This window comes from Phyllostomus hastatus, unplaced genomic scaffold (assembly GCF_019186645.2).
Source record: "Phyllostomus hastatus isolate PE091 unplaced genomic scaffold, TTU_PhHast_1.1 phas_scaffold_345, whole genome shotgun sequence".
In the NCBI taxonomy this organism is placed as follows: Eukaryota; Metazoa; Chordata; class Mammalia; order Chiroptera; family Phyllostomidae; genus Phyllostomus; species Phyllostomus hastatus.
The window spans coordinates 3,423,063-3,448,731 of NW_025334024.1; the positions used below are offsets into that span (position 1 = coordinate 3,423,063).

A 25,669-nucleotide genomic window follows, 5' to 3' on the forward strand; every position below is an offset into this window, starting at 1 on the left:
GCCTGGTTGAGCTGGGGCAGTTTGTCCCCCAAATCCCAACTCCTTCTCCCATGTCTTAAAATGAGGGCTGGCAACTGAGCCCCCTTCTTGCTCTTTCATTGTGAGGTTCTGATTCCAGGGTGGGAGGGAGCCAGGCTGTTCTCCCCACCCCCAAGAGCGTGGAAGCAAAGTAAAAGCACCCTCCCAACCCCCAAACCTGCTTGGTGTCTACCCCCACGGTGGGACCAACGTGGCCAGATGAACAATCTCTGCACCACCAAGAAGTGGGGCAGGTGCTCGGCACGTGCGGTGGGCGCCGACCTCTGCCCGTCCTGGTGCACCGCGCAGGACACACAGAGAAATGAGAGGCACCCCAATCTAGCAAAACACATCTACGTAGGGGGACAAATGCCCACGTGCTTTTTAAACCTGAAAGTGGCCGCGGAGATGCTGTCCTCTGCATACCGGAGGGTCGGTGAGGTGGCAGAGAGGTGTCGTGAACTGCCCTCGCCCTTAAGCCAAGCCATCGTTTTCAGCGGTCTGCCCCCGGCTCGCGATTAGCATCATGATTTAGGATAAACATTTTGACACGTTTTGGGTAGCAAATGCATCTTATTGCTAGTACTTAGGGTAAGTTCTTCCATCACTAAAACTGGAACTTCACCACTGAATCCCACTAATGGACTCTGTTGAAGAATTCAGCGCGCAGTGGGGCCATCTCGAACCTCAGGGCGAGGCAGGGATGGGGGAAGGCACACTCCTGGCCACAGCCTGCCCCGTGGCCCGCCGAATGATGATGCTGGCACGCCGTCCACAGCTCCCAGGGCCCGCGAGCCTGCCTACCCACCCGGTGCCACGGGCTGGTGAGGGGAGTAACTGAACCCGAGGCACAATCAAAAGGCTGGTACAATCCACAATTATTTTTTGAACTCGTGGTTTATAGCTTACCCACTTTATAAAAAGAAGAAAAACGCTTCAAAGTAGTTTATAATGGGAGAATTAAAATTACAAATATTCCTTAAACAGGGCAAAAGCACTTAGAAAGGAGAAAACAGAGAGATATCGGGGCTGACAAGTACAAAAGTGAGAAAATGAATTTGCCCAAGCCAGCTGGCGACAACGCACCAAAGGGAGAATCGTCGTGGTCTGAAGATAGAAATACATCAGAACACTTGGTGTTGGAAGTGCTCCTCTAGCACCGGATCCTGGGAACTGTACATTCTCCAAACAAGCCCAGAGCTTTGCTCTCCCTTCTTAAAGGGAGGCTGGTATCTAAGTATCTTCAAATCCCGTTAACATGCTTAAAGGCAAAAAGACACTTCCGGTTGAATCAGCCCCATGAAATCGAACAAATGAAGACGGAAAGAAAAGCAGCATTGATCTCCAAAAGTCTTCGGAAATATCAATTATCAAAAAATGCTGCAAAGATCATAGCAACAGATGATAATTAGGAAGTAAGTGCTCTAATCGGAGGTTGTAGTCGCAGCCCCCAGACCAGGTAGGACGAGTCTCCACGTTCACAACAGAGCAGGGCCCCCGAGGATGCCCTTACTAAATTAAGAGCAGAGGTAGGAGTCCCACCCCAGGTCAGAGGGATCTACATCCTTAGATAATTACAACAGTAATTGTAATAAAGAAATGTGAGATGCGGGCAGCGTGGGGTGCCCGAGAGAGAGACTTAAACTGTTATCTGTTGGTTTTCTCTGAAGAAGGGTCTCTGGTGGGAGGCACAAATGTCTGGAAACATCCGGAAGACCTGGTCCAGCTGGGGCTCCTCGGGAGACTGCATCACGGACCCCGCAGCGCAGCTCTTCCCGGCCTCTTCCATCAGCTGCCGCACGTAGAGCTGCTCCACCTGGAGGGACGGCACACGCGGTCAGAGATGGAGGTGGGAAGTGAGGTGGGGCTTCCTTTGACCCAGATTCTTTGAGGACCCCAGCCCACAGCTAGGATTTAGAGCCTCCTCGTGAGTCCCAAATGAATGAACCCAGAATAGGAAAATGCAAAGAAAGGACAAGCGGTATTCCTACAAAGACTCTTAGATGTGCTTTCTCAACATGGTCCCAACCTGACTAGCCAGTGTCCAGAATTCCACTATTAGAACTTCCTTCCTTTGGCTAAAGTTACATAAGGGCTTGCAAAACCCTAATCTGTCGCTTAGACCTTAAGGCAAGGTGGAATCTTTCTGGAAAGGAGGTTTTGGTTTTGAAAAACAAACCAAACCAAAAAGGGGGGACGGAGGCTGGGGGGACACACAGACCGTGAGAGCCCTAGAACATGAGCAGATAGTTCAGAGGTGGCAAGAATCCACTTCTGACCCTTGAAGGTTTCGCCCAGGCCTGCTTCTGCACACAAGCGAAGTGCCCCAGTCCTTGCTCTCTGTTCCCCAGCCCAAGGACAAACTGGGTCCTGACATGCGGGCCGGGAGACCTGCCCACAAGTCCCAAAGCCTCCCATTCTTACCTGCACAAGAATGAGTTTGGAGCGCAAGGGAGTCATATCCGGAAACTCCTCCCCGAAGCACAGCACCACCCTGCTGTCCGGGAGCCGGCTCTGGTTGTTATAGAAGTGCTGCAGCTCTGAGAAGACACGAGGGGAAGGGGCAGGGTTGCTTTCACACCTGAGCTCGAACACACCACCTCATCCACCTTCCCAGCACCCCTTCTCCCGGAAGCCTCCCGGATTTCTCAGGCCAGGTGGCTGGAGAGATGTGACACTAGCTCCTGGCCGTGACTGGGAGAGAAGCAGAGAGCTTTGGGAGCACAGCGGAGGGTTCCCACGCAGTCCTGCAGGCAGCCCGACTGATTTCAGACACCCTGGCCTTCTAGAAGGGACACACACACACAGCAGGGTCCTAACTACATGCCTCAGGAATAAGAAGAGCTGACGTGCAGCTCTGCTGTGTGTGGGTGTTGTACCCGGGGCTCAGTGTTTGCCAGGGCAGCACACACCAGACCCCCAGGGCCTGGCCAGCATGCAAATTCTGACCCCGGGGCACAATGGAAAGAAATGCATTCTAATCAGCTCCCAGGCTGGAGCGGTGGTCCATAACAGAGCCGCAAGGTGCTAAGTCCCTTAATTGTCTCAACAGCTGTGAGAGGAAGGCACTGCACTGCACCTCCCAGTCTATCCACAGGATCCCTCAGGGTTCCCCAGGATCCCTCAGTACAAAAGTGCAGAGCAGAATTCAAATGCAAGGGGCGCCCCTGCTGCAGCTGTGCCACTGGCCCCACAGGTCCCCACGGGGACTGCGGGTGGCAAATGGTCCTGGGAAGGAAGTATGGTCTTTTAAGATTCTGGCAGCAAGGTGACACGGTACCGACCTCGGAAGAACTGGCTGGTGTCGAAGACCTTGACCACCTCGTCACGCTCCAGCTTGTTGGGCCGGTCCTTGCACAGCACAGCGTTGCCGCTGTAGAACACCCGGCCCTGGCACAGCCGCTTGACCAGCACGCCCTGCCGGCTGCTGTGCAGCAGCACACCGCGCTCCAGGTGCCCGAACAGCTTGCGCGTCACCTGCCTCTGCCGCTCGCTGGGGATGGTGTCCGCAGGTGGGAAGCGCACCAGCTCCAGGCCCTCGGCCCCATACATCTTGGTGCTGGGCAGTCCCGGCTGGCTCAGAGACAGGCGGCAGCCCTCAGGGCAGGTGGTGGTGGTCTGGCCTACCAGCTTGCCCCCGTAGTAGAAGCTGATGACCATCTGGGAGAAGGCTGCGGCAAAGAGGGGGACAGATCAAGCACCGAGAGGAAGCGGGCTCCCTGGTCCTTCCTGTGCAAACACCCAGAGCCTTTCTTTCTCTCAAACTGGGGGCTTAACTTTTTGTGTGTCTAGGGCTGTTTTGGTGTTCTGGGAAGTTCGTGCACCTCTTCTAGAAATAGTGATTTTGTAAGCATGAGTAGATACACAGAATTACTAAGGAAACCAATGATTCCAGATATAAAAACTACCTTAGTGTTACAGAACAACAAGGGGCCAAGGGGGGGCCTGAGGGCAATATACTATTACCCGAAAGGTACCCCTCAGGTCCGTTATGTCCGCCATCAAAGGAAAGACATCTCTGGCTCCTCCCACACTCAGTTACACCTGCCAGCACTACCATATCCTTCCAGCTTTGCTGGGCTGCCATCGTGGGTCTGGGCAGGTGTGGCCCCATGTCATGGAGCCAGTCATCTCCAAGCTCCCACACAGGCACTGTAACTCAGGGGACCTGCCCCCCCAGTTACATCTTGGTGGGGAAGTTACTTCCATTCCCTTGGCTCAGAGCATGCCACAGCTCTTTAACATATCTATCTAACCAGTCAAAGGTTATAGATATGTTAAATGACCACACCAGAGGGTAGTTGCAAGGCTGTTGCTATGCAACACAGCTCTCAATGGCCCTGCTCCATTTGTCCCTTTCCCCAACCCACACCTGGGGGAAGGGGGTGAGGAGATCTTAATATTTCCTGGACACCCTGAGTTCTGGACTCCATTCCAACTCCCTATTTGGGGTCCCCACTCTTGGCTGCACCCTGTTACAATAGTGTTCTCTGTACTTCTGGGAAGGGCTGAAAACTGCTTCGGGTTACCAGCCACCCTGGGAGGGAGGAGGCTGTGACAACTTCATTTCTCAGGAGACGAGCCCCACCTCCCAGGCACCGCTGTAACGCTGCTATGCAATGCCACACTACACATAAAAGGGAGCCTCCAGGGAACTGTGAACTTGGCAAGAAAAGATTGTATCTTTATTTTCATTAAACCTCGAATTCAGATCTAGCATTTCCTTGCATTACGCTGCAGGCAACAGGCTACATCGTTCTAGAGGAGACACAGCCATCTATTGAGGTAACACTGTATGGTATGGGTATGCACATGCTCCCAGTCTCTGATCACCTAAAGAAGAAAACAGCCCCACTTTGGTGCCGATGCACCTTTAACACCTAAGCCTGAAGACCCTCCCCTTTTAACAAAGGGGCAGGCGTCAGGGCTCTAAGCCTGGGTGGGTGCCAGGGTGGGTGTGATACCTGGCTGGAATTTCTGAACAGTGTACAGCTGGTTTTCAGTGAACGCGCTTTGACCTCTGAATTCCTACTGATAATAAGCAACACTGGTTCTCCTTTTCCAGGCACTGAGAGATGGCCCCCATTTAAAATAAACTTAAGTTGTAAAATGTAAGATTTAGAGAAAACTAGGATATTAATAACAGTCTGGGCAGTACCCAGACATGAAAACCAACTGTGAAGGCAGGGCTCAAATGTCTAAAGTTTGGGAACTTCTCAGCTGAGACAGGAATGAAGACAATAGCTAAATCCAGGGGCATGCCTAGAGAAATCTACATTTCAATAGTCTTAAACTCTAAGAATTACATGCACTTTTAAGACCAGCTCAGGGCTGACTCCTGGAGCCACATAAGCTGCGAGCCGCCTGATTCCACGGGCCCTAGACTTGTGCGGCACACACCTGCACAGCTGTCAGAGGAGCCTTGTACATGGCCACCCACCTCACCTGGGCTAATGCTGCTGTGCACTTACAGTTCCTTAGACCCGCCCCGTGGGCTTTGCTCAAGAAACACCTGCTCAGTCAAATACCGAAACACCCACTACCGTCCACAGGCTCCACTCTCTCCCATGTTGGAGTTCAATGGCATTCTAGAACCATGCAGGGTCAGGAGTCAGAGCCGAAAGTGCTCCCGTCCAATTCATTTGACATATGAGGAAATTAAGGCCCAGGTGGGGTCACCCGGCAGGTAAGTAGCAGCACCAGCATCCGACCCCATGTGTCACGAACCCCCCATCGCCCTCCTCCTACCCTCCAAGTCCACAACGTCCACATCGCCTAATGACGACACATTCCACTTCCTTCACTCCGAAGCAACTGTGAACTTTGTCCCAGATGACTGAAACCCTCCAGACGACTCAGTCACCACTCTGCCCCTGTGCTCTGCCATTGCTGTGGCCTTATTTCACACCAGTGCCTCTCGACCCTGTGAACTGACCGCATCAGAGGGAGCAGCAGACAAGGTGTCCCAGAGATGCCCAGGTGGGGCTGTTCTAGTGGCCCCAAAGCTACGGGACAGCTTAGGCTCAGAGAAGGTTCCAGCTAGAAGGACCTGAGCCGTGACTGGCCACACCCAACCAGTGAGCAGTGGGGACCCACACCGCAGAAGCCACTCGTCAAGGCTCCCCAGTTACTGAGCCCAGCCCTTCAAAATTCTAAGGGCCACACTACAACCCTGTCCTGCTCCCGTTACAGCCACCCGCCCTCCAAGACAGCCCTGCTGGGGGCGGTCCGACCACAGCAGCAGCAGGGCACCCACTCTGGGGCTCACCGCCTGGTGCACTATCCCAGCTGTGTGACCTGGGGCTGCAGCTCCCCGCCTCTGTGCCCCAGCTTCCCTGTTAACCAAGTGGGGAGAAGAATACACCCGCCTCACTGGGTGGCTGTGAGGACAGATGGAGCTTGCATCTGACTTAGCAGACATCAGCACCACATAAGCGGTTATTAAATAAGTTGGGGTACTATACAAAGGGTTAGCTACAATACATAGACGAGACTCCTGAAATTATAAGCCACAGTCCCCAGTCTACACACCCATCCCATGTGCTGTTACAGGTTCTTTGGACCAATTAGCACATTTCATGCTCACAACAACCCCTGAGGTGGAGACTATTAAGAATTATACCCATTTTCCAGGTGAGAAAAACTGAGTCGTAGACAGGTTAAGGTGCTTGTTGTCGATGGCACTATTGCTACCAGAGGCCTGGGTGGACTCCCTCCCCAGCAAGCTGGCTCCGCATCTGTGTTCTTAAGCACCTAGCCACACTGTCAGTTTCCAACATCGCTGTGCACCCCAATTACTTCAAATACATACAGTTGAGAGCACAGACAGGTAGCCACAGCCATGTTTGGATACATCTGCACAGTGCGGTGTTGTGAACTTGAATTTGCTGCCAACTTTTTGTATGGGAAAATTTCACCTAAGAATCCAGACTTTTGGTTCCCCTAGAAACATGAAAAAATCGAGCCCGGCTGGGTCTGCAAATCCCCAGGGCAGGAACCACCACAAGCAGCCCGGGAGGAATGTGGATCCCTCCATTTTGCCACAGTCTCTGCCACTCCCTATTGTCTTTAACCTGACATTTCACTCATTATATTACCTGTCCCTGAGGGTGAAGAACTGACGACCCCTGACAACTTATTTACAAGGGGAAAGGAGCTGTGTGAACTGACCAGAGGGACCAAGGTCCACAGCTTCCAGCGGAATGCTACAGGATATTCTCTGCATGAGGCAGTGGCCGCGAGCTGCTCTGCCTGCTGCGTGCTGAGACAGCTCTGGAATAACTTGAGGGAGCTTCCTCCTCACACCCTGTCTTCTCACCCAGACACTGCAGCCAGTGCCTGGGTACTCTCCTGCCCCAAGAAAGCAATGGTCAGCAGACTCCCTAGGCCACAGCCCAGAGCTAAGCAGGTCAAAGGCCCAGTCCCATGACCCAGGGCCTCCAGGAGCTGCACCTCTGGTGAGCAAGGCGCTGCCCAGTATAAATCTAAAAGCAGACTCGCCTGGGCTCGAACTTGGCAACCCCGCCTACCCGCTATGTGGTCCTGGCTGAGCCTCAGCTTACTGGTCTGTGAAGCCAGAGTTATGACGGGCTCCAGCTCACAGGGTTGCTGTGCAGTAGCTAAGGGCCTGATGAACGGGAGCAGTGTTTGCTTTAAAATTTTCTTGCCAGGATGAGAACCTGCTTCTACCTCCCAAAACACTCATCCATGAGGGCCGCAGTCCAGACACTTCTCTCTGAGCCTTGTTCCCTCCTCTGCACCAGGCCTCGGGTCCCCAGCCCTAACGTTACACAGTCCATCTGGATGAGTCAGACTGCTCCCGTCACAGCTGTTGGGGAAGACACCAGCTCCCTTTGCTCTGAAGACGCCATCAGTGAGCCTGAATGTACACGCCAGGGGTTGTGGCAGGACCACAGTCCGAGTTCCCGGCATAATTAGACAACGATGTGACACAAAGGCCACCTCTCTCTGCTGGGAGCAGGAGCATGCATGGGACAGCCTGGGGCCACGCCCCAGCTCTGCAGCCCACAAGTTACGGGACAGGGCTTCTGAGCTGGTGCAGGGGGAACAGTAACAGCACCTACCTAGGAGTGGTGGGAAGCAACAATGAGACTGGGCAATGAGAGCCTCACCGATGATCCTGGACCAGTTAGCATTCACTAACGTTCGCCACCATCCTCACCATTATCACCACCATCCTCACCATCCTCATCATCCTCACCGTCACCACCATCGTCATCATCATTACCACCATCTTCACCATCATCACCATCCTCACCACCATCCTCACCATTATCACCACGATAGCCATGATCATCACCATCACTGCTGACAGTATCGCCACCATTATCGGTATTAATATTGTTATTGTTACAAACTTAGGTGTGGGAGAGACTAAAGAAGCTGACACTGGTGACATCCACTGACCAGTAAGTCCCTACCAGAAAGTTTTACTAATGCGGTGTGTAACTCTCACAACACTCCCATGAGGTGGTTGTTACTGCTGTTCCCACTTTACAGACGAGAAGCCTGAGGTTCCGAGTGGTTCAGTTACTCTGCCTGGGGTCACAGGAGGGGGCAGAGCTGGGCCTTGCATGTGTCTGTCCCCATACTCTCTCTCCCTGTGAAGAGTTCTTTGGATGTATTTGCTGGTCCAATTCAAGAAGAGACTCAAAAGGCCAGCCACTTGCTCACTCCCAAACCAAAGGGTAAAAGGGAGGAATAGGGTGCCAACCTCCGCCCCCAGATCGTGCTCATCCAGGGGCCCTGAGGAACCCACACAGGTCCTTTGAGTTTTGTCTTCAAAGGGTGTCCCCACACCTCGCCCAGCTCAGGGCACGTCGTACCTGCCTGGTGCGAGTCGTAGGCGGTGTACCCCGTCACCAGCGGCAAGCCTGGGGGAGGGAGAGAAGAGCCGAATCAGACGCAGCCTGACCCTGTCGTGTGCAGGGGAAGCAGTCCAAATGCTCCCCCTCTCCCAAAGTTTCTTCAAAAGCCGCATATGGCGTGCTCCTGAGGCCCTGCCACAGGCTTCCGCCGAATTCGGTGTTTTTCCCTCTCGGTGTGGCGACCCGTGTTTCATAAACGCAGAAAACCAGACCTCAACCCAACCAGCATGGAGGGGGGAGACTTCCTCTGTGCTGTGGGATTTCTGACCATGTGTCAATGTGACATTGTGGGGCCACATTTCCTTCCCCCTGAGGGCCTGCTCCCAAAATACCACTGGACTGCATGCCCACCTTCCAGGGCTGGTCTCCAAGGGAGCCCAGGCCTGAGCTAGCTTTCCGAGAGATGCTGCCTGGCACAGGGACAGAGGGCTCTCCCGACACCCCTGCCTTGGTAGCACCCCACACCCTGACAAGCTTTGAGGCCCACTAGGCCAGTTACCACCTCCTGGTCTCCCACAGGGGCAGTGGGAGAGAGGCCAAGGGAGGAAGCAAGGCCCTCCTGGTCCTGGACCCTCCTCCTGGGGGTCGGAGGGTCATTTTCAGCAGTGGTGGGGGCAGGGTGGGGAGGCAGGCAGTCATCAGAAGCTAATAAGAGTATGAATGGCTCATTTAGCTTCAAGACCACACAGGGCCGGTCCTGGGGTCTCCATTTTTGAGATGAGTAAAGTGAGCCTCATGTAAGATATGCAACTTCTGACAGGGGGATGAAAACCCAGGGCCCCGCGTGAGCAACTGCCCGTCCCTGAGCTCTCCTGCTCTCCAGCCGCTCTGGGCTGTGCTTGGCTCCGAGCGTCCCCAATGTCTGATGAGCACACGGGGTGGTCAGCCTGACAGACCTAACCTGGCCCACAGCTCTGAGTCCCCTCTGGTCTTGGGGAAGTTCGCTGCCTTCCTCCCCTCCAAGCTTGGGGGCAGGGCAGGGACTGTGGGAAGCAGATACCTCCTACAGGAAGGACAGCTACAGCTTCCTGGGAGGCAGTGGCAAATGGGGCACAGGGTGTGGCTCTGCCTCAAGGGCCACCTCTCTGGGCTCAGGTACCTTCAATAAAACTTTACAGTGCACAGCCCCACCCCGCCCCACCCCAGTGGCTACAGGGCTAAAACCATTCCCGCAAGTCCAGCCCCCACTGCACTCGCCAGCGGTTCTGGGCCCCCATCCTCACCTGCGCTGGGCTGCTGCATCCACCAGTCTGGGAGGAGCTGATTCCTGCAGGCCTCGGGCGGCGACGGGCTCCTTTTGACCATCCCCGTGTACTCGTCCACAGAAGGCTGTGGGACCCGGGACAAAAGAGAAGACAGTGCAGTCACCGGGCTTCCAAAGCAGGACCCCAGTGTCATAAAGACAATGGCTGATGCTTAGCTAAAATGACATTGTCACCTTTAGCTCATAAAACGAAAGGGAAGTTTCACTTTTCATCCTGAAAGGTCCAAGACAATCCAGCAGGCTTAGGGATCAAACCATGTGACTGAATTACTAGCCTCTTCAGGGCCCGTGATAAGATTATTGCCTTTTACCAGAAACTGCCCGTTGCCACTTCTGGGACAGCACATTGCCCGGACACTGAACGGACTCTCGAACAAACTCTGCCACGCTTCCAGCGATTCTCACTCAGGGTGCCGCGTCTAGATTTTCCATCTCTGACTCATTTCTTAACGGAGTTGGTAAATCCAGTTAGGAAACGTTTCTGAAATCTGTTTTTCCTGTGATCCTGGTGCGCCAATCTGATTATCTCACTCTCTTAGCTGAGTGGGCAGAAAAGCCTCGTATGCAAAACAGGACTATGCAAAACGGGACCACGTTGGAGACGAGAAACCAGGAATTCAGTGGGTCTGCTGCCAAGACCATCCAGAAATTTAATGGCTGCCCTGTGCAGAAAAGCCAGGCAGCTTAGAGTAGATTATATTTTGTTATCTGCATTTTCTGACTGCCAAGCCACTCCCAAGGATTCCAGCATTGCTGCGTTAATTGAGAATTTATATAGCAGCCACACCACCTGGCAGGGGCTCTATGGGATTATTTTAGCTGTGCAGTATCCACCTTGTAATAGCCATAAAAAACATAGTTAAAAGGCTAAAAGTAGAAGAAAATGACATCCAAATAGCTAAAAGTGGTATACAAAAGCCCACAGCAGGAGACCCTATGAAGTCTTTACTTATAGCCCATTAACTATGCCTTTCCATGCAGTTCTCCCGGGTTTGGTTAGATGGATTTCCAGCCCTCCGAGGATGAAAAGCTGTGTACTGGAGGACAGGCCGCCCGCCAGCCAGAAGAGCTAGTACAACAATCTTGCCAGAGGGCCAACCCCAAGCAGGAAGGAACAGTTACATTTTGTTTACTAAAGCCTGCTAAGAAGGCAAGAATGGGCAAGGTGCATTCCAAAAGACTGCCATTCAGAATGTTTAAACACAAAGGCCAGATCTCGAGGGCACATCACTGACACAGAGCAGCAGCTCCGCCCCAGCACTGCAGGGGATTAGGAAGGGGACACAGGTGGAAGGGCTGACCCGCTGGCAGAGGCCAGCCTCACACAGGTGGCCCAGTCCTCTGCCCCCGTCAGGGTGGAGACGCGGTCTGCCGGGAGCGCCCAAGGCTCTGGGTGCCATGGCAGGGCGAGATGGACGCCACTGCTTCCCGAAACACGTGCGGCTCCTGCTGTCAGGCCGGACCCCCGAGAACACTGTCCCCACTTACCTCCTTCATCAGCTCCTCAATTTCGGAGTGACCACACTCCATCTCTGTGACTTCGTTCACACAGCCGGGAGTCACCACGCCTAATTTGCCTATGGAAGAGTAGACAAACAAGACCAAACGTGACCACAGCACTGACACATCATCACGGCCATCACAGGGGCCATAACCAGTGGTGGGGTTTTTTTTAATGCTGAGTTGAAGGAAATAAAAGTCAGTAAGTGTCTTCCCTGGTTTGTGAAAGGCCTAGAAATTACTTTCCCATGCTTCTCCAGTCACCTGATCAGCAGAGCCAAAAGAGAGAAGTGGGGTGTTGTTGTCCACTTAGAGGACAAAGGCAGCACTTTGGTCTCTTCCTTCTGTTTGCTGGAATCTAAGATGAATTCCTAACAAAGACCCTTTACACCACTTCCTGACCGGTGCAGCTCAGTTGGCGGAGCATGACCCAGCAAAGTGAAAGGTCGCCAGTTCGACTGCGGGGCAGAGCACATGCCTGGGTTGTGGGTTCAATCCCCAGTTGGGGCAAGTGCAAGAGGCAACGGATTATTAATGTTTTTTCCCTCTCTTTCTCCCTCCCTTCCCCTCTCTCTAAATATAAATAAATACAATCTTTTTTAAAAGTATCCTTCTTCATACCAGGCATTTTCCACCATACAGAGGTTAAGGTTAAATTTACAAGCCTGTTATTTGAAGACACTTGAAGGTTTCCTAGCAAACATGTTTGCAGGTTAGAGTCTCTCTCTCTCTCTTTTTTTAAGTTAATTGGCAGGAAGTCTCTTTTTGGCCTTTCCAAATATACACATGTGCATCTGCACACACACACACACGCCATGCACACGCGCAGCGCACCACAAAGACAGGCCCATGCACGGCTCGAACCCGCCTTCATCGAGAACCACTGAACGTGCGAGAGCGTTTATTCCCACCACAGGCGCTCTGGATCGGGCGGCTGTCTTCCTCGCCCTAATGCCTGTTCCCTGGCCAGAAACTCGCCTTGTTAAGTTTATCAGTGAGATGTATTATAAGCCAGAACACTCGTTTGCTGGAATTCATTAGTCCCAGTGATCTATAGAGGTGGCCTGTTGTTTCATCCTCTCTGAATTTTGATTCCATTTTGATAGATTCAAGAATTCACCTAGAAGCTGTTGACGGGGGAAGTAGGGGACAGGTGGGGCACCCCCCATGTAGCTTGCAAACCACTGAAGTACAGAGGGGAATGGGTCCATGTAGGCACTATGCAAATGCAACATTTCTTTGCCCCCCCGAGAACCTGCTTCTTTAACACCCACCCTTGCAGGTGATGCTGGCTGCGCTCCAAGCTATAAACAAGTTAGGGTCACCTGTCAGTTCAAGCTTGGCTGATCCTGGGGCAGGGGAGTAAGGGAAACTTCTCTATTCCTTCCAATCACAATGTACTCTGTGATGATGCAAAAAAATATCCAAAAACTGAGAGACAAAGCAGAAAGCTGACTGTTTGGCCTTTCAAAACCATTCCAGAGGATCATCTAAGAGGGCTCCCCGAAGGGTTATCTGATTTTCCAGGGCAAGATCAGTTTGTTTGACTTAACGCTGACTATCGACTAGGCTTCAGCCTCAGTAAACCCAGGTGTTCATTTATAGCCAATTAAGCTACGACTGACCAGTAGAAAAGGTAACAGCTGAACTAGGGGTTGCACTGCCAGGTCAGATGCCCATCAGTTTGGCTCAGCCTTCCATCCTACACTGACCACACATGCCAGCGAGTCACAGTCTGCCAAAAAACCTTCATCATCTTGCCAGTCCCCCACCCCACCCCATCCCCCCCGTAAATTAATGACTCAAATCGCTCTCTGACTCAGGCTTACTATACACTTGTCAGGGTTACAACTGTAACTTTTTAAAAAGTATGCGTCAACATTTTTAACCTTCCCACAGTGTGAAGAGCTCAAACTCAGAATTACTGCATGGCCCTAAATAGTTGAAGGGGATTCTATTCCTTTCAGGCCTTACCAGACTAACAGACTTCTTCGAAGGAGAAAAGGATGCCGTGACAACATTCGAATTGCTACATCTGATGGCTTAGAAAATCAATGTGTTAACAGAATGTTTTAAACCAGAGATGGCAATTAGATTGTGTCTCATGGGCCGACTCTGATTCATAGCAGCTGCATAGGACATTACTCTGAAAAGAGTTCTGGGCTGGATCTGAGCTCCATGATTCCTGATTGATTAGTGATGTCTGTGTAGAGTGGGGAATCCGGTCTTGGCAGGTGTGCAGCAGTGGTTGCTATCCCCTACTTTAAATTCTTCAGAGATGCTTTCCTGGGATTTTAGAGTGGGAAGAAACTACAGGAGCGATCACATCCTGAGTTCCCAAACAATGATTAGGACCTAACAATACACGGAGTTAACAGCAATGAAACTAACAGCACTGCCATCTGCAAATCCACTCAAGAACGCTCCCCTCTACCCTAATCAGCCATCCCTTCTGTCCCCCTGACCTTCCCTGGCCTGTGCTGAGCAGTGCAAAAAACAACAGGAACTCCTTCCGCACTGTCAGAGGATCTCTGCTCCTGCCCAACTTCATCCCTGAGCCCCACAGGCTCCCGGTCTGACGTGGGCAGCAGAGCTGCCTGCCACCCAATCTCCCCACCCTTTCCTCCCCTCAGACCCACCTCCCACTCAGCTGGAAGCTGCCATTTGGTCAGTGGGTGAGGTAGGTGGAGAGAGAGCTCCATCTCTGCTTATGCAAAGAAGAGAACTATTTTGTTTATCTAAAACCACTCGTCGCAGATCCTGTGGGCTCCCGCTCCTCCCCAGGCCCAGGCTCTCCCTTGGCAGCTGCAAGCTGGGCAGCCTCTGTTGGGCTGAGTGCCCACTGAGGATAGTTACATTTTTGCTCTTCCTCTGGGACGATGCGGTAAACTTTGTATGGCTCGGAAATGTCCAGCTGGGACCGGTCTGTCACTTCCTCAAAATCTGGACTCTTGTTCAAGGCACAGCGTAGCCTGGTCTTCCATGTAGCTGGTTCAGCTTTGTCCCCTTCCTTAAATTTCCCTTTGAAAACTGCCCAGGCCTGAAGGAATAGAGAGAAGCGTGTGAAACACCCCAGCCCTCCACGGCTGCAGTCCGGACTGGCACACTCTCGCCCTCCTGAAAGTCCCTTTTTGGCCATCAGCCCTCATTCAAGGAATTTCAGGGCTCAGAGACCTCCATCCAGCCACTTTCTCCGATAAATGTAAAAAGACCCAGGCCAGGAAGGGGTCCCCCAAGAACTCCCAACTGAGCTGAAACTGGAACTCAGCCCAAGGCTCCTCCCTCCCCCCCAAATCCTTCCCTGGACCAGAGAGCCAGGAGGAGCCTGAGGTCGAGCAGCACAAGGAGGAAGTGAGTGCACTTGGTTTCACTAGAATGTTCAAAACAAAGAACAATTTGCTTTTTTTTTTTCTTTAATCAACCCCTAGCATGAAAATTTAGCATGAAAAGGAAACATTTGCAAAAAATTCTGAGTGTGGTGGTCCACTGCCCTGCTACTTTTAATAGAAATTTTGTTTTGCATTTTGGCATTTATTCTACCCTTCCCCCCACCTCCCCAGGGCACTGTTTAATACACGATGAAATGTTTTCCCTCTCCGCTGGTTTTTGTTTTCCACAGCTCTGTCTTCTGACCTCTCCAAACCTTAGACTCTGGACTGGAAACAGACACTTAAAGCTGGACACTTAAAGTCAAAATGTAGAATGGGGCATCATTAAAAAAAACAAACATGTGAGTGGGCAGAGTTTTTAATTTCAGAATTGGAATACGGGACAGCCACATCAATGAGGAGGCCGTTACCATCAGGTGAAGATAACTTTTGGTGTTGGGCGTATTCAGACACACCTTCCAACCTAGAAGAACACCAGATCGAGAGGGAGTTCTCAACCCCACTCAGGAAAACGCAATTCCAAGGGGTAACGTTCCCAAGGTGACCCTGTCTGGGATTAAACGCCAGCCGTCCTGACTTCCGACCCGGTGAGTCCCCACGGCAGCGAGCACTCTCCAGCTTAAGGCCAGTCCCCTGGGCGCTGCTGGAGGGCAGAGTCCTGGGCCCGCCCCTCAAGATTCTCACTCGTTGGTGGGGGTGGAGCCTGCAAACCTGTATCTTTAGCCAGCATCCCAGTAATTCTGGCTTAGGAGGCCAGGAGACCAGAACCCCAGAAACCCAAAGCTCCCCACAAATCACAGCTCCACTGAAAATAGTCATGGCTTTTTTTCTCCTCGTAGTAGGCACGACCTCATAGTTCACTGCCAAGGCATGGGTGTCCAGAGCTCAGATTGTGCATCTCTGCCCGAGGCAAAGAAACTGTTAGAACATTCCTACTAGTGGGCGTGAGCAGTCACCTCCTTTTCTGATGTAGATGAAAAACACCTTTTTGCTTAAAAGTGAGTGTTTTTCAATCCTTTATTAACTGCATGACAGACCATGCCTGGATTTTTTTTTTTTCAGAAAAATATAAGAGCAAACTATGTACACACTGAACAGTAATTTCAAATATTTATTACATTAAATCAGAGCGTCTCTACTGCAGCACTATTGACATTTGGGGTTGGATCAGTCAGTGCGTGATTGGATGTCTAGCAGTGACCCTGGCCTCCGCCCACTAGATGCCTTCAGGACCCCCATCCCCACTGTGACAACCAAAAATGTCTCCAGACATTGCCAAGCGTCCCCAGGGAGGTAAAATCATGATACACACACTCGGAGAACCACTCAGCGAACCCATACTACACATGGACCGTGAAGAGCACGGATTTGGGGACAATGTTAGGATGAGCTGCACTTACGCAGAACTGCACCGTCTAGGGGGCACTGTCACGGTCACCGGGTCATTCAAGGCTCAGACTCTCCAGGGCCCACGGGTAGAAGGTGCCCGGGGTTGGCATCAGGTACCCCACTCCCAGCCTCCACTGAGTCCTTTTGAGGGTTCTCAGGGTACCTCTCAAATATCACCTAGCCGGCCAATCTGTCAAGACCCTGGAGCTAACCCTGGGCAGAACAGAGTGATTCTGAGCCCCTGGAGCTACCACGGCTTCCCAGCCCCCACCATAACTTATGCCTCTGTCTGCAAGGTGCTCCGCGCTCCTCGGCAGCCAGCATTAAAACCGGGAAGGCGACCTCTTCTTGATGCACCATCACTATCTCATCTTGTAGTTTAAAACTCAAATGCTATTTTTTTCTCAAAGGCCTACTGAATTTGAAGTATCTGTGCTATTGAGTAACTTCTAACCCATTTAAGACTATCACAATGCCTGGTCAATGAGAGAATAACCAATGAATCATAAACTACACCCCCACTTTAGCTTAACTTCCCCCATCAACACTTTCCAAAGGAGGCAGAATATGCTTTTAAAAATAAATATGAGCCTATATCAGGGCCTCATCAGTATACTCAGGGATGGTACAACGTGAGCTAAATGTCGTTTTCACTCTCCCGTCTCTGGTCCACACCACGAAGCTGACCTCAGCATGGTGCCTATAGACCATGAAGGAATCTCTCGTATAAGAAGCTGCTTAAGATCCACTTATTAAGTCAAGAAAACACAGTATTCTCTTAACTCATACATTTTTAAAAGGTTTTCTTGGAATGTGTAAAACAAAAAAGTTCTTGACTTCACCAGCACATCCCTGAGGCAGCTCCCCCTAACCCAGGCCTGCCTAGTGACTTCTTCCCACGGCAGACGGTCTGGTGAGCACAGCAGAGCTCCAGCCCTCAGAGGGTGCCGTGGGCTCACCATGGTCAAGAGACTGCCACGTGGCTTCTTCCCACCGGCATTTCGCCAGTCTGGGGCTATTGCCCTCCCAGGGGCTGCCCAGCTCAGGGTGGGTGCCATGCCTCCCGCCCGTCCCCATTCCTGCTGAGATTGTACCCGAGTTTCAGATTGCCACATTGAGCGACTGCGTAATCAACGGAAACATTGGGAATCTTGCACATTTTTCTCAACACTGTTGAAACGGCCATGAAGAACATTGCATAAGACGTATAAATCTGGGGCTTTATTTCATTACCCCCAGAGCATAAGAAGCAGGGAGCAGCATGAAGGGAGAGGATTTGCATCTCCACCAGCAAGCCACGAACCAGGGTCATGCAGCCTGCTGGTCTAGGTCCCTTTACCCAGGCTCCTCCTGAAGAGGTTTTACCGATGGACAGCCTGCATCTGTGCCCTCAGCACCCCACACTTCAGCCTAAATCTGTTCATCCCGGCCCTGGTCAGCTCCCAGAGGGGTTCTCAATGTGGCAGGGGAGTGCACACCCCCAGAAGGCATCTGGTAATGTTGGAGGGACATTTGGTTGTCACATTTGGGGGGCAGGTGCTGCTGGCATCTAGTCAGTCGAGGTCCGGGATGCTGCTGACTACCTTATAGTGCAAAGGATGGCCCCAAACAAGGAACCACCTGGCCTAGATGTCAGCCGTGCTGAGGCTGAGGCGCCCTGGCCCACAGCCATCTGTAACCTAAAATTCCCAGTTGGCTGGATGGACCTTGGGCACTGTTTAAATTTAGCTAGAGTCCTTCCCAAAAGAAGCTCACCATAATGTTCAAGGTAAAAAACCTCTGCAAGAGAGGAATCTACACTCCTCCAAGGATGAGAAAGGAGGCACTAGCAGCTCACAAACCTGGCACAGTCCTGGCTCCTGACCTGGGGTCCTTGATGGGAAAAATCTGCTGGACATTCAGGCCACATGGGGCCCCTAGAAGGTCAGTGCAAAACACCCACAAGTGTTCACTCTTCTTGGAGAGGGCCAGTCACTGGCATCAGATTCTCAAAGACATCGGTGACCCCAGGTGACAGATTTGACAAAACTGCTACAGGTACAGCCCCGCCACAAATGTCAGACAGACCTGAAGGAGGTTAATGCCTCATAAGCCAACTCTGACTTACTCACACTCCACTCTGAGGCAAAGGTATGATCTTTTGTCATTTTTGGTTTTTTTGTGTCAGAAGACAGTCATCCCTGGCTAAGGGTCTTGTTGCACTGAGGTCCCACAGGGCTTGGCTCCACTCATGCATCCAAGGTCTCAGGTCTGATTCTGGCCCTCCACAGCTCAGCCTCCTTACTCCTCCTCTCTGCCCACCTACTCTCCCCTCCCTGTTCCGGGCCCCCAGATGCCCCCAGAACTGGCGCACACACGCAGCAGCAGTTTGCAACCTGGGCTCTAAGTCAGACCACCCGCGGTGCGCCTGTTTGCAAAATTGAAAGCCTGGGCTCCCCCTGACCTAGGGCTACAGATCTCTCAAGGAGTGGAGCCTGTACTTCTGGAGCCTTGGAAAAGCCCACAGGAGACCCTGCTGACCCGCTGGGCTGCAGAGCTGCATTGCCCCAGCTCCTGCTCAAATCTAGGAGCAATGGCGAGAAACCTCTGTTTGTCAGCACTGCTAGGGGTTGAGAGCATGGGCTCTGGGTTGGGCTGCCTGGGTTCAAACCCTGGCTCTGTCCTCCAAGAGCTGTGAAATCTTAGACATGTCACTCCTCTTCTCAGTGCCTCTGCAGAAAAAGGACAAGGACAGCACCTCCTGTTTAAGACTGCGTGAGAGGAAAACACAGACCCTGTGGGCCCAGGCCTGCCATAGAGCAAACTTTCAGTCAACACTGGCAGCCACGGTGCAAATGGCAGAACCAAACAGCAAGTCCCTCAGTGCTTTAGATACTCGCTATTCTCAAGGGAAGTCAGACTATTTGCAGACACCTGCTGCAGGACATCCCATAGGACCCAGCCCGGAAGTAATGACAGCTGGTGTCTCTCTCACTGAGCTGGCATGCGTTGCCAAACAGAAGTAATAACTTTGCCAGAACGAAGGGCCCTCAATCTCATCAAAAAAAGTGCCACCACTATACAACGGACCTCATGGTGATTAAATCACATAATAGGTATAAAATCACCTAGTGTGTTTTTTAGACACATTCTGCACTCAGTCAATGTTTGTTTTTAAAAATTGGGTTAATTTTCAAGAAAGTAAGAAAGTTGTCACTCCACAGCTCCACCGGCCAGTGAGGGAAGACAGAAACTCCACTCCCGGCCATGGGGGAGGAAGTCCAGTCTTTACCTTGAAAATGGAAGCATCCACTTCCTGGTTATAATCTTGTTTGCCAGCGTGCTTCCAGGGGATTCGGAACATGCTCTTCTCGTCGTTTTCCCAAATCAGCCCTGGGTACATGTTGCTGTCAATTTGTTCAATCAGCCACTGCCGGAGCCGCCGGCCACCATTCCGGTCACACATCCTTGGAAAAAAAAAAAAAAGAGTATTCTAAGACATTACAAATACAGTCTCATTCATCACAGCATTCCAGGTACTTAATAGCCAAGAAACGCTAACAGGAAAATCAGAGGGCGTCAGCACAGGTGCCAGCTGGGGGAAACCCTGGGGTCCAGGGCCCCCGGGCCACCTGCCGAGAGGAGACAATGCCGCCCGCCTCCAGGACCTCAGACGCCCGGGGCTTTGCAGCTGCCGGCACCCAGCTGTTGGCCCCACCTTTGGTCCCGGCTTTGCCCTTTCCAGCTTTCACCGCATGTTCCCCTTCAGGCACATCTAATGGCACCATTCCATTTTTCACATGAGATGGGGAAAAATCACTGTCACATTTTCAGGTCCCATCGTGAGCCCCCAGCGCTCAAAGGGCCAGTTTCACGACTCGGTGCCCAGTCTGACCAATGTCTGTGAGCACACAGGACAGTCGTGATCTCCAAGGAGGGGGAAAGTCTCAGGCTATCGTCCTGTGTCAGCAACTTTCAACCGGTGTGCCGCAAGATTTCTTAAAACACGCAATACCTGACTGTGTAGTCAGGGGCACTAACCTCTTTTCCCTTAGACCATCAAATAAAAACTGACAACAGCCAACACAACAATAGCCGTCGGGTGTGAATGAATCAAAATTGTACCTATTTCATTTGTACAATTTTGGTGTGCCACAGAATTTTAGTACTTAGTCCACGTGTGCCACGAGATGAAACAGGTTGAAAAGCACCATCCTAGATTATCCCTTCCCAGCTGGTTGAGGGATGACAGCATGAGTTTGGGAAGGACAGAGCAGGGATCCCATTCAAATCCTGCCATCTCTCAGCGGGGTGACCTGGGAGCATCATGTAGCTCTGAAGTGTCAGCTACACTGGCTGACACGCTGGGAAAATTACCACTGCCACTGCGGGTTCAGACAGTACGTATAAATCATCCATGACAGTGCCTGGACCTTCAAAGATTTTCTCTAAATAGCAGATGTTGTTGTTATTATCCCAACTTTCCACCTGGGGACTCTTACAACCAATTGAGAGGTAGCAGACTAGCATGAGGAAATCGACTGTGGCCACAGAGTTAGTCCGGATAGACTCCTCCAGAATGCACCCAAATTGGGGACCTCACCATCCCAGGGCACCCAGAGACATCCTTCCGAAGAACACTCTCACCACAGCAGGCAGCTGTCCCAGCAGCGCAGAGAAAAAGAGAAAGCAGCCGTGCCGTACCGACTCACAGCTTACATTTACAAGAACCGGGTGGAAATCCCCTAGGCAGTTGGACAGACGCCCACCCAGAAAGAAAAAAGACAGCGTTTCTACTCTTCTGATTAAAGTGTGACCTCTTTGAGCAAAAAAATTTGAAACAATCAGCAGTGACAAGACATAACATGCCCAGGAATATGGTCACATCCAGAGCCATGCAGGTCCATAAAGCAAGAAGTGGGTGTTATGAAAACTCCAACTACCCTGCAGGTGGCTCTGGAGTCAGAGAGGGCAGCTGGGTCCTGGGGAGAAAGAGAGAAGGGCCCGGGAGTGCCAAATGTAATAATCTTTTCACCCCATAACCCCAGCTGCCCAGTTGTGGATTTAAAAGGAGTGAAGTGTGCGGAGTGGGGACTGGACTTGGATTTGAAAGCTGTAGACTCCAGCGGAGGCTGGTCTCTCAGTAAACCCTGGTTAGGTCACTTGATCCTCTCTGTGAGGCTCTCCTCACCTGCAAAGTGAATGGACCTCAAGTGCCCCAGAATTCTGAAACAGTCCCTTGTGTTTATAAATATGGGACAGATTTAGGAGGAACACCTAATGAGGGGAATGAAATGACACCACCAAGCTCCCCCCAGGAAATAACTTGGCAGGGCAGAGACTCCTCTGGGCCCTTCCTGTTGGAAAAGCAGGAGACTCCCCTCCCTTGAGGAAGGAACTGTGTGGGGGACAAGGACAGGGGGCCAGAACCCCAGAGAAAGTGGGTGTCTGTGGGTCTGTCAACTAAAGGACATGTTCCTGCTCGTTAGCATTTTGCTCACCCCCTTGGTACAAGGTTCATGAACTAGAGTCCATGTTCCAGGGGCATCCTGAAATGAAAAGCAATATTTTGTTTGTATGGGCATTTTTTAAGAAAGTGATCAACACCTTCTTGTGAGGATTTTTAATGGATTTGTAACCCCAGAATTGTTAAGGACAACTGTCTTGGTGACTTACAAGGGAAAAAAGAGAGAAAAAAGTAAAAGAGATGGCATTAGAGTAAAAGTAAAGTCATAGAAGATAAAAGCTGGAAAAACTTTAGAAATCATCTAATCCAGCCCCTCTTTGTTATAAAATGAAAAAAACCGAGGCCCAGAAGGCAGCCCAACCCCCAGACACCCAGCAGGGGGGTCTTACTTTACTCACTCTGCAGGTGGAAAACATGGTCAAGTTGTAAGATCTCACACATGGACAGCCCCACCTGAATTTTCAATGAGATCACCCGCCAGAGTCTAAGCAGCACTGAGAGCCTACGAATCTAATACGATGGAGATCCATAATTATCCATTAAACACTAACAAATTAATTCCACCAAATGCTGAGCCAGGAAAAATTTATAAGCCCAGTCACATGTTTATAACTTCCTCTTCCTTGATTTTTAGGTAATAATTCTCTTTATGGGCCAAACCCTATCTGGAGCTGATTCGCACCCTATAAATGGGTCCGGGGGTCAGGCTTCGCAGGCAGCAGGTGATAAGAGCCCAGGATGTGCCAGGGAGGTGGCACCGAACTCACCTTCTTCCACGCCTCTCAGGGCCCCTGGGCACTTGCCCTGGCCACCACAAACCCCCATCGCCCCGAGACCCGAAAGCATCAAAGCCTTTCTCCCTCTGGCCCAGTCCTGCTAAAATGGCTAAACCAGCCCTGATTCTTTTCATGGGGGAACCTGCCACAGGCCAAAGGACACTCTCAGAGCCGTCCTTTAAGGGCCAGCTCCTAACTTAGGTTTAAAGAATTGTGCTGTACCTCCTCCCATATGGTAGGGGAATAGTTGAAAATCCTGGAAAATTCGGTCTACATTCATGAAGCACTTCAGAGCTCTGGGTAAGTGACCTACCTCACCTTAGATATGTTACTTTACACCAAAATGTCCTGTTAGCTGTGACCCCATACAGACTTCTTTGCCAAGGCTGTGATGGAAGCAAAGACCCTCAAACCCCACTCAGAAATCCTAATGATTATCAATCAGAATTAAAAACTGCAGCCTGCCCCTTCCACAAGCCGCCCCACACAAGCACTGCCGGTTATGGGGCAGTTTCACCGTAATGAGCCTCAAGTATTATCCCACGCAGCAGGATTTGAGTGGGACAGGAGGAGGTCTTACAATAAAGAGTAAATATTTCCCTTCATTATATGCACCATTCTAAAGTCAAGCTCATGCAAACCAGATTTGAAGGAAAGATTTTTTTTAAGCGACAGCCAATCTTTAGGGGCAAAGATTTTTTTTAAGCGACAGCCAATCTTTAGGGGCAACCACACAATGATCAACCACACAACTTGAACCTTCGGTTTATATTCAGGAAAACAGAGGGGCGTGCTGTGATCGCGCTGGCCCCGAGACCGGCAGCAGCTGCCGTCCCACCCGCCCGCTGTCTTGGCTCGCCCAGCCCTCGCCCGCCCGCCCGCGGAGGCCTCCTACCCGCCGCCGTGCGCGCCCGACCTGCCGCCTGTCTTCGGTGCAGCCGTCCGCGTTCCCACGCTCGCCGCCGCGCTCCGAGCTTCGGCTGAGGGCTCCTGCCCTCAGGAGCCTTTTAAGGGTGGGGCGTGTCCCGCGAGGCTAGTGCTGGTCGTTCCGCCAATGGTCGCGGGAAGGTCGCCAGAGCCACCCAATGGGCGTGACCCGCCTGGCTGGCCTTCTTCCGAGAAATCACTTTGATGAAAGTACACTGCGACTTACAGGTCCTGGCGTCTTCCGGGGTCTGCTCTGAGGGTCCGGGGGCGGCGCGGGACCTGCGTGCCCACTGGAATTCCCGAGGGGCCGCGGGGGAGTCGCCGGCCCAGGTCAGGGTCGGAGGGGAATAGTGGGTGTCTGAGGTGGAGGTCAAGTCGCTGCCTGGCTGTCAGGGCAGAGACAGAAGTCAAATGCTGGAGAGTGGGTGTCAGATGGCAGGGGTCCGGTCGGAGGTGGAGGTAAAAGCTGGGATGGCGTGGGCACAGAGGTCAATTCTGCAGACAGTCGGTGGTCCCTGTGGAGTGCTCCCCAGTACCCACCCAGGCCATCTCCTGGAATATGTCCAAAGTTCCCAGAGCTGTTTGGGAGGCATCCCCCATTTGGATGAAGCCCCTAGTGAAGTCCAGACAGTGACAAACAGTCGATTTAAGATGTGGAAAGGACCGGCCACTTACAGACCAGGTTCTAAACAACCAGTCGCTTGCACTTGACCACCAAGAGTGGCAGGAGAGAAATGCCTTGCTTTAAAAAATAAAAAAAATAAAAAAAAATGTGTCTGAAACCACTGCCCTCTGAAGATCAGAAATAAAAAACAGGAGTGTCTAGCATGTTTGTGCTAGAATGCCCAATTAGGGAAATTTTCATCATAAATTCTTTTCCCCAGAAAACATCAGTTTTGTGGAGGAAGGATCCACGGTGCATGTATGTCTTCAGTTTCCAGCCCCTCCTGAATGTTGGCTGGCATTTATCCTGCGTATGGGAGAGGGGGTGGTGAAACAGCACTGCTGGAAGCCAGGAAAACAGAAGTCCCGGAAGCAGAAGGGAGAGGCACGCTTTCCCTTGTTCTGTTCTGGGGTATCTTCGGGTACTGGCAAATGAGAGTCGAGATCGACTTTTATTGCCTAGTTGGCCAATCATACACAAGCAGCAATGTTTACTGGGCCATTTTATTCAATAGACTTTTCAAGGACCTATGAAAATGTTTGAGACTGAAAAAAATTTTATTGGCCCCAAAGTGCAAAAAGCTCATTGCAAATATGAAATTCATAAGTGTTCAAAGAAAGATCCCCATAACATAACATGTCAACTTCATAATTGTAATTTATTTATTGATAAACATTTCATTGTAACCCTGTGTAAGTTAGAAATCACTTAGCAAGAATTTCCTAATACCGTGATTGCCAGGAAGTCACAGCAATTATAAATTAAATTCCTTGTCGCCAAATAAGTTCAAATGAAAACTGTTTTTTTAAAGGTCAAATTCTTTAAGAGTATTTAGCTAATGTGGGAGTAGTTTAATGTATTTGTTATGCTGTGGGATGCGCTTTCAGAACTCAGAGTGCCTAGGACGTGAGACGTGTTTGAAACAGCCTGCTGTGTGTGTTTATGCTCGTTTCTGTTCACAAATGTGCCCTTCAGCCTGCCCAGACTTCCATACCTGCAGCTGTCCCTGCACAAAGATGGGCACTCAAGTTCCCACGTAACACACCGCTTAGATAAAGGCAGGAGCAAAGCTCACAGTGCCGTTAGCTCTGGTCACAGCATATGTTGTTGGCAGTAGGTGTCACTATATACATTACAGGAATCATTCACATACACTGGCTTGCATTAAAACTGATCCTGAAACCCCGTATTTTCAATGTGGTGATTCCTCACCACTTAGCTACAATTTCTAGTCTTACCTGTTTAGTTCTGTTCTTACACAATGGGCATTTATTGAGCAATTACTATGTGCTAGATGCAGTGCGAAGGACAGGCAACTCAGAAAAGTGTCTCTGTGGTCATTCATTCCTTCCTCACCAGCTACCTGACAGGATCTCCTAACTCTGGTAAATGTCATCTGACTTCTACA

General features: G+C 51.3%; 1 protein-coding gene across 3 annotated transcripts; it reads right to left on the reverse strand.

Moving 5' to 3' along the window:
- Positions 1-896: 896 nt before the first annotated feature.
- On the reverse strand, positions 897-23,737 carry IRF8 (interferon regulatory factor 8). 3 transcript variants are annotated; one of them, XM_045819029.1, is made up of 9 exons: positions 23,587-23,737; positions 19,720-19,894; positions 14,527-14,710; positions 11,659-11,747; positions 10,130-10,235; positions 8,865-8,912; positions 3,303-3,689; positions 2,443-2,558; positions 897-1,834 (listed from the first exon to the last, which is right to left on the reverse strand). In XM_045819029.1, exons 2-9 carry the CDS (start codon positions 19,891-19,893, stop codon positions 1,658-1,660), a joined length of 1,281 nt encoding a protein of 426 aa, XP_045674985.1. In that variant the 5' UTR covers position 19,894; positions 23,587-23,737; the 3' UTR covers positions 897-1,657. The 3 variants fall into 3 exon arrangements, with proteins under 3 accessions (XP_045674985.1, XP_045674984.1, XP_045674986.1); XM_045819028.1 differs by having other exon boundaries at positions 23,566-23,685; XM_045819030.1 differs by lacking the exon at positions 23,587-23,737 and adding an exon at positions 22,293-22,370.
- Positions 23,738-25,669: the final 1,932 nt, after the last annotated feature.